Source organism: Melampsora larici-populina (assembly GCF_000204055.1).
Source record: "Melampsora larici-populina 98AG31 unplaced genomic scaffold MELLAscaffold_11, whole genome shotgun sequence".
Classification (NCBI taxonomy): domain Eukaryota; kingdom Fungi; phylum Basidiomycota; class Pucciniomycetes; order Pucciniales; family Melampsoraceae; genus Melampsora; species Melampsora laricis-populina.
This window is the reverse complement of record NW_006768775.1, coordinates 138,460-147,178: the sequence shown is the minus strand read 5'-3', so window position 1 is coordinate 147,178 and position 8,719 is coordinate 138,460. Positions and strand designations below refer to the sequence as shown.

The window sequence follows — 8,719 nt, the reverse complement described above, 5'->3', positions numbered from 1 at the left end:
TTTAGTCACCTAGAATCGGATCAATCGATCAATCGCGTCGCAATTGCTAGTGAATCAAGCTTCCATTCATTGATACCCTTTCAGTCTGCCTCCTTTATATACACCAATCCATAAAAAGCTGTGGTTCATTTCTTGTCTTGTTTGTGATCTCCACAAGTTGTATGTACACTCACTTCCCTTGCATGCAAAGATGTAATGCATCCTCATCACCATCTCACCTTGATGAGTTCTTGAGCCCAAACTCGTGACGAGCCCAGTTCCCCAACGTGCAGGCGGGTGCAGTAACCAATTTTTCAAAAAAATAACCCCATCGGATCGACTCCTTTTTGAACTGAGTGTATGTTCAGTCAAGGTTTTATAATGTAAGAAAAACATTTCCACGACGATTCCCTGATGTACAACGTACATATTTGAAACTTAATCACGTATGTTTACGTTACATTTTTACTGGGGATGTTTTCAACATATGAGGACAACATGCTGGAAACAGGTGATGGAAAACATGTCACGATTACAAATCTTTTGATCCGTAGTGTAATAAATTACGCATGATCAGCTTGATGGTTACGATCGGATGATTAAACCCGGGAAGTTGGAAGAAACTGTGGTCAGAAACTTATTCCCGAGTTTCGGGCCGGGGAACTGAATTTGGGTTTTTCAAGTTTTTGGAAATTTTCAACAACGATAACATCTTCAACTGATACTTCGCTTCTCAACTTCGCATTTTCATCAACCTCAACATTTTCAGCTTATCAAAATGACTCAATCGACTTCAAATCAAAACATTCTCGTAGTAGGATGTCTCAGAACAATGAAGAATGGTTCATATCAAACACTTATCACTAATCTAGAAACTAATCATCCATCAGCTCATCTTGATAAACAAATGCCAGATCGAATCACAGATGGTGGTAAGCAGTTCATTTTCGTCTCTTGAACTTGAAGTCCATTGGTTGATCATTCTTTCATCTTTTGGTTAATTTAGGAAGTAGTCTCACTACTTCATCTTTCGATGCTATACACTTGATCCTAGATCCAGCAGATTTAAATACAAAAGGAAACTCCATCACTTCAAATGATGAAACTACGACTTCTTTCCTTAGTCAAATTATTCCCTCTTTGAAACCTTCTGGTCAATTCTCTTGGATCACTCAATCTTTCAATCAAACCAAAGTCGAATCTGTTTTGAATTCTCTTCAGCTACTCGATGTCTCTTCTAGTTCTTCTCCTGGTGAATGTATTGTACGTTTCCCGATCTCTCGTCCTTACAATAACCATTCAAAAACTGCATACTGATTCATTCTTTTTATTCCGATTTCTAGCTCTTTACTGCTTCTGCACCTGTCACAACTTCATCCGATACAACACCATCAGCAGTAACCCTAAACCTCCCCAAGAAATCACTCAAAGCATCTCTATGGTCATTCACAACCACATCCGATACAGATCTAATAGATGAATCAACCCTACTAACCGAAGAAGACTTGATAAAACCATCGACAAACGGAGAAGTAGCATGTAATCCCAAAAAAGTTAAAAAGGCTTGTAAGAATTGTAGTTGTGGTCTACGTGAACTAGAATTAATGGAAGAAAATGATCTGCCATCCAACTTGAAGGCTAATGGATCTACTAAACCTCTTACGGAGGGAAAGCTAGGTGTTAAAGGTGCTGCTACTGTTACTAGTAGCTGTGGTAGTTGTTATCTTGGTGATGCTTTTAGGTGTTCAGGTTGTCCTTATCTAGGTAAGTCGAAATTCGTCTGTTCCTTTCGCTTGACATGGTCGTTTTGATCTAAGATCAAATAAGCTGATGTTATAATCTTTTTTTGATTTGAAAGGTATGCCTGCATTCGAACCGGGTCAGGCAGTCAAACTTACTGCCGAGATGGGTGATGATATCTGAAGATACCCTTTGGTCGATCGAAAGTTCATCCTACTTTGTCTTAACGATCCCAAGGACCCATTTTACTTTCTTTTGTATCTAGTTTGATCTTGTAATTGAGATCAATCTAAACTGTTTTGTTTATGTGATTCTTTACTATCCTGTAACTTTGCAGTTTGTTCTCAGTAGCCATTTGTGTGCCTTGCTGGATGATGCTAATAGTGAGCATCGCAGCTCATTAGATTTGACAATACAGCAACACCTCCTTTTTTCAGAAAAAATACTATGGTCTTCCAACAGCGTGGGATGTCCACCCGTTCTTTGTGGCAATGGAATTTCTTCTGAATGGGCTTTTTGTAGTTCAAGCCACTCTGTCTTCATGTGTATGTAGCTTTCTTTTAAGATCTTTGAATCAGGATCAGGATATTTTGTTACAAAGCCTTGGAGGTTTCCACAAGCAATTGGTATTTTGTGATGGTGGTGACTGGGGTGATGGAGAGTTGTACAGCCTAGCTTTGGCATATGGAAGTGATACTTGAAAGAGTTGACCATGCAAGCTGATTCAAGGCTCTGGTGTTCTTGGAAGAATTTCTGTCTACATATGCCACTATGTAGTATGCAGCCTTCATCACCTATGTGAATACAGAAAATTCAATTTATGGCTAAAAGCAATACGAAGAGACGTTTACAGAGAACCCCTTTCAGATTAAGACAGGTTTGAGTATTCTAGTATCTCTCACTTCACTCTCTCAACTCTCTCCACTCCTTTCAAACATCCAATCAACCCATCAAGAGAATGTCACTTGAACTCGAAATGAATGCAGAAACAGACGGAGTTTTAATCAGTCCTGCAAGTTCAAACAGAAGTATAACACCATCAATCACTACTGCCGACGGACAAGGAAGACAAAATGAATTGCTTGAAGATACCGAAATGCATGAATTATCAGATACTCAATCACCCATCAATGTAGAAACTCAATCTTCTGATCCGTCCAAATCCTCCAATCAACCTTTAAATAAAGTTAATCAAGTTCAAACTTCACCGATGAAAACAAGAATGACGCCTTCACGTGGTAATAAAGGAAAGGGGATGATGGTTGGTGGAAGTTATATTGAAAGTCAGCATGGAAATAATAGAAGATCTGAAGGACGTCATAATCAAAATCGAAATCAATCGTTGAACGATTGGGTTGCTTCTGGAGAAAATCATGATGGAAGAGGAATGAGAGTATTAGATGAAGATTTGATGAGACAACTTGGTAAGTTTTTATTGATTCTTTTGTTCTTTATATCAAAGCTCAATCTAAGTTCACGTTCTCGAATTGACATGTTCTTGGATCTTGGAATTAGATTTTGGAGATCCTTTTCTAGATCTTTACAATGCTAGTTATCCGGGAAAGAACACGTCGGTTCAACCATCGAACGCGCCGCTTTCCAACGAGAATCAGAATATTTCACTTCCTGCCACTGTAGCGCCTGATGCACCAATACCAGCAACTTCTGTTGTTCCCCCTGGCGAGTTCATGACGCCCAATACACCTGCTGCTTCTCCTCCTTGATCATTCGATAAATTTCATCAACAGCTAAGGAGTCACACTGCTTCAATACGCTTCCCAAAACAAAATCAGCCGATCTGTGCATCTAAACTATCCACTTTGAAACTGGCACCGTAAATTACTCCAGTACGCGTGCCAAAGTAAAAATTGACCAATTGATGCTATGGAATTGCTTTGATCTTTATCCTTAAGATGTTCCATGTTTTTTGTTTGACATGTATAGGTCTTTGACCGCTTATAAAAGAGTCAAGCTTGTAAGATATAATTATACTCAGCTAAAGCTTTGTATATCGAGTGAACAGGTCAAATTTACTCATTGAACTAAAGATGGACATGTTTTATTATTGACCATTGATTGAGCTCAGAAAAATTCTAAAGTATCTTGTACCCAAAAGATTTCACAAAGTTTTGGTTTTCTTTGTTTTGAGTCCTGCAAGACTTTGCAACTCTATAGATCTTGTGGGGATCTTTTGATGCCACACTTGATTCCGAATCAATATAAAGAACATTTCTGCATGAGGCCTGATAACTCGATCATCAAATCGTTTCTTTGCCGGTTGAGTTTAGCGCGAGAACAGTTTGACACAAGGGTGCGCCCTACGTGACCCGTGCCAAGCCGCCATGCGTACATCATACACCAGGCCCGGCGCACCCAGTGCTCTGCACCCCGACCCGAATTGCGTCATGGATGTGATGCTCTGTGTATGCACCAACAGCTCGAGTTGTTTCTTCCGCTTTACCAACCTTCCTGGAAAGTTCGCCATCGTTTGGAAACATACATTCGAGCAAGAGACCCATAAATTATCAACATAGCTTAAGATGGTTCGGACACATTCTCATTTGGTTCCAGGTCCATTTTTATGGGCCTGCCTCGTTTTACCTGTTTGTCTTTTGTGATTCAATCTCCTCAAGTTATCATCAACTCATCTCATCGAAATCTGCGATCACTCTGGCTTCCTAGCTTCTCAGTTTACCGAAAGTGATTCTATCAGCTGAACATTTGGACTCCTATACGGTATATCATCGTCTGGCGCCGCTGGAGTTGAAACCCGAGATCGTTTCCCATCAATTCCCTTGGGAGGCTCGAGCTACTCTACAACTTGGCTTTACTCCGACAGAAACCCCCTTAGGAGACCTGGATGACCGTCAAATCAACGTTCTATCCTTCCCAAAACTGAACTCTCCACTTAGTCTCACCCTTCTGAGCAAGGCGAATGTGACACTTTACTATCAGCTAAGTGTAGTCCCAAGCCAATCCGGGCCACCATCAGAAGAGATTGGCGTCTCATCTACTCGCACAATCTCTTCTGCACCTCTTGTTCGTACATATCTCACTAGCCTCAACTCAATCATTCCATACAAAAGTTGTCTCTGGATTCAAATGCTGACCTTTTGCATTAATCGATTTGATGATACACAGTGCGCCCTTGATACAAATGGACAACCAGGACAAGAAGTTCAAGAATACTTCAATCTTTGGCTAAGACCTAAACCAATAAACTCCGCAAAGAAACCAACTACCTTCGTAACTGAAGATTACGATCTATTAGGAATCAATTGGGCAACTAACAAATTATGTTCTACAGTACCAATACCCTCCAATGAAGTTGGAAAAATGCAAGATCGTATCAATCAACAATTTTCAAAAATAGGAAAATGGAAAAGTCGTATATCAGTTCGATTACCTGAAAGTTTACCAAAACCAGTTCTAAAAGATTATCCTACTGGTCAAACTCCTGAAATCCTATCTGATGGTTCAATCAAACCCCCACCTAAAGAACAAGGTTGGTTAGCTAAATATTGGATGTATATCTTACCTCTTGTGGTTTTGTTATTATTAGGTGGTGGTGCACCTGAAGAAGAAGAAGGAGCTCGTCCAAAATCTTGAGTTTTTGGTTTTGTTATATGTATTCTTCTTTTTGAAATCAATGAGATGTAAATTCAAAGGGCCTTTGGATCATACCTGGATTGTCTATGGGACATTAGCGAGCTCTGCTAAAAAGTCTCACTTTGCACATTTGTTCTTCATTGCTTCTATTTATCCGAGGATAGTCATGACGTAGCAGCTTGAGAATGAGGGGCTGCATGGGGTGTATTCTGATTCAAGACCTTAGAAAGGTCCCCTGCTGGAATTCAGCAAAATTGTTTTTGGGTAGGTATGAGGCTATTGAAATTTGGTGAAGAACCACATTTGATGATCATTACTTAATCCCTCCATGGTATTTTGAGAAGGCCATTATATCTACACTGTCCAACCAACTTATTTTCTTTACTATTATGTACACTCTCATGCCACATGGCTTGTAGGTGCTCATTCCGACTTGCTGTTTTTGTGTCTTTGATTTTGTTTCTCAGGTTCTCATTGTTTAATTCCTTATGCAACTATGGTGTGATTGGATTATCAAAACAGAGACACAAAAGACAAGGATTGCAGCTTGAAGAAAAGTGGGTGTGTTGCACTTGCAGATGGGGGTGCAAGACCCTAGTGCTCCTAGTAGGGGGCATACCTCTGGCACCAATACCTCAAGTGTCCTGCCACAGAAAGCAAAAGCAGGGTGGTAGCGGGATGGCTTGCGCTGCCTGCGCTACCAGCTTCTCTGATCTCATATAGCAGAGCGCAGTTCTGGCAGAGCATTTGAAAGTCTTTCTGTGCTCTCAAGTTTAGCATGACATACACAGCAAGCCAATCTGATAGATGCTGAAAGCTGTCAAGAGACAAATATCAGAACATGCCTTCTTTGATAGTGGTCAATATTTTGCAACACTTGAACAATCAAGTTCAAACATGATTGATTCAGCTGATCTATCCATGAATGTTTGTTTTGCCCCTCATACTTCATGGTTTGGTTTTGCCCTTCTCAATTTTGTATATAACTCTTCCTGTATTCCTATTGAATAAAATCAGAGAAGAATACCAATGGAATAAACAATCAGCCCAACCCTGAAGACTAAAAAACATGTGGTAGGGCACAAGCTGTGCAGGTTTTTCTTGTAAGCTGAGCAAGAGCGGGTGTAGTGGGATTGCACTCTGTTACAAAAGAAAAAAGAAAGAAGTGAATCAAAGTGGAGCACTTCAGGTGTTTCTGGCACACCTGTATGCCTGATTGCACGTGCAAAAGTGACACCCACAGCATTATTTGGAATGTCAGGAAGAATCAACATGTGACTTCCAAGATCTGCTACTGTGTGATGAAATGACTGAAAGCCACTTTGTACTGGCTGATTGGACTAACAAGGCCAAACATATTAGCTGCATTTCTCCAACTGACCTCATACTATTCACTCATTACTTTGTTGTGAAGCTCCATTTTCTGTTTGCAAAGCAGGGTAAGTAGGAATGTACCTTGTGTACTGGTCTCATTGGCCAGGGATTTTAAAAAAGCAAGAAGCCTTCAATATACTGGAAGTACTTCACAGCCAACAATAGTAGGGTACATTGCAATAAACAATGCAAGTAGAAAATTTCTTTGATACATATACTAGCTTTCTAGTGCTTTGTGACCTGAATCATAAGATTGACTCAGCACTTCCTTGCATGACTGGCCCAGTGTTACTGCAAGATATCAGAATTATTGTGGTACACAAACATCTCAACATAACCTAAAAACATGTGGCAAAAACCCATGACTCTGACAACCCAATTTTTTTTTGGGTTTTGTCAGACAGGTTATTTTACATGGGCAGAAATTGGCTACACAAGGTTACCCACTCAAATTTCATACTTCATCAAATCACTTTCATCTCATCACAATAGTGCCTCAATAGGGACTGGGCGAGGTTTTGACTGACAGAGGATTTAGCCACCTCAATAAGCGCATGAAGCCCCTGGAAGTCGACCGAAGTGATTTATGCAAACAGGAGGTGTCAGGATTACTCCTGCAAGCCCAAAATCCCCAACTGTCAGATGATTTCACCAAAACCAGAGCGAGAGCAACCTGTGAAAGGTATATTGGGCTATCCAGAAGCGTTCTGCCATAGGCTTTTGGCTGAGGTGGGGGGGGGAAATTTTGAATAGACAGCTTGTCTTAGGGAGGGTCATGCCTGTGCGCCACCCTATTTTTTAGTGCCATAAAGCTTACCAAAAAAATAGGGAAATTTCATATTTATTGAACAGTGGCTTAGCTGTTTGCAACTCGCTTTCAACTACAGTTGAATTGCAATTTTGCAAAGCTTTGCCCAGTCCCTTATAATGGCTGAACCACCTAAACAGACTTGAGGAGAACCTCAAAATCCAGCACAGCCTTCTCAAAAATCTTGAAAATCATGATGGGGCCATGGGTGAGTTTGTATAGTGGCTAGTGTCTAAAACCGTGAGATGTCGGGCCGGGCAAAAAATAAAAAACAATTACATGTGTTCAAATTTCATACTACATGTAGGATTGAGATCACCTCAATATAGTGGATCAATCCAGATCAATCCTTTTCTTTCCAACCATTGATCTTGTCTCTTAGCCTCTATTTTCTTTCTTCACTTTCTCAATGAAATTAAATAAAGCCCGGCAGGGTCAGTGTCATCGTTGGAAAGCATTCAAATGTCCTACAAAAAAATGGAAATCAAGCAAGCCACCGCTAGGCTTTGTTGCATTACAAACCTGGATCCAGCCTTTGATTCAGATTCAAGCTTGTCGTGTCTCTCCAAGCATGAATCAGAACTATCTTCTTTCACCAATAAAATATTCAATCATGAAGATTTGGGTTGACTCAAGATCAGAATCAAGATCAGATGTGTATTCACACATTGATACAGATTGGAAATCAGATTTAGATGGGGATTCAAATGCTCAGTCTCATATAGAAACCAATGGTCACTCAGATCATGATACAGTTTCTCAATCTGAAACTCAAAATATTTAGGGGATACAAAGTAGAATCCGGGCACGCGCCCGGGCATGTGCCTGGATTCTACTTTGTATCCCCTAATTGACCCATCTCACATCAAGACACCTTTTCAAATTGAAACCATTGAGCAAGAATACAAGATACTTCATGATTCTATTTTAGATGCTTTGAATTATTCTAAGGCCCACAGAACCTCATGCCAACTTGCCATAAAAGACTTTGACCAACTTGGACCCATACACTGTAGTATTTAAAGCTCAACAAGAGCTTTACAACACCTAAGAAGGGATAATCTACTACGTGTAATATAGTAGAAGTTGCCTAAAGACTGCATTCTTCAAAGAAACCAGCACAAGGGCACTTGCTGACCACTTTGTGATAACAGAGAAAAAGATAAAGGCACCAGAGAAATAAAGCAATACTGTTGTGAAGTATTATTC

The 8,719-nt window shown here is 40.2% G+C and overlaps 3 protein-coding genes across 3 annotated transcripts; all 3 read left to right on the top strand.

Annotated features, from left to right (window-relative positions):
- Positions 1-697: 697 nt before the first annotated feature.
- MELLADRAFT_115946 (uncharacterized protein) lies at positions 698-2,054 on the top strand (the record flags this gene model as incomplete). The annotated part of the gene is made up of 4 exons (XM_007408242.1): positions 698-911; positions 986-1,242; positions 1,323-1,743; positions 1,838-2,054. The coding sequence occupies 4 exons, from the start codon at positions 758-760 to the stop codon at positions 1,900-1,902; spliced, it is 897 nt and encodes a 298-aa protein (XP_007408304.1).
- A 623-nt stretch (positions 2,055-2,677) lies between these two features.
- Positions 2,678-3,443, top strand: MELLADRAFT_104789 (uncharacterized protein; the record flags this gene model as incomplete). The annotated part of the gene is made up of 2 exons (XM_007408243.1): positions 2,678-3,143; positions 3,235-3,443. 2 exons carry the CDS (start codon positions 2,678-2,680, stop codon positions 3,441-3,443), a joined length of 675 nt encoding a protein of 224 aa, XP_007408305.1.
- Positions 3,444-4,061: 618 nt separating this feature from the next.
- On the top strand, positions 4,062-5,328 carry MELLADRAFT_61686 (uncharacterized protein; the record flags this gene model as incomplete). The annotated part of the gene is made up of 2 exons (XM_007408244.1): positions 4,062-4,142; positions 4,402-5,328. 2 exons carry the CDS (start codon positions 4,062-4,064, stop codon positions 5,326-5,328), a joined length of 1,008 nt encoding a protein of 335 aa, XP_007408306.1.
- Positions 5,329-8,719: the final 3,391 nt, after the last annotated feature.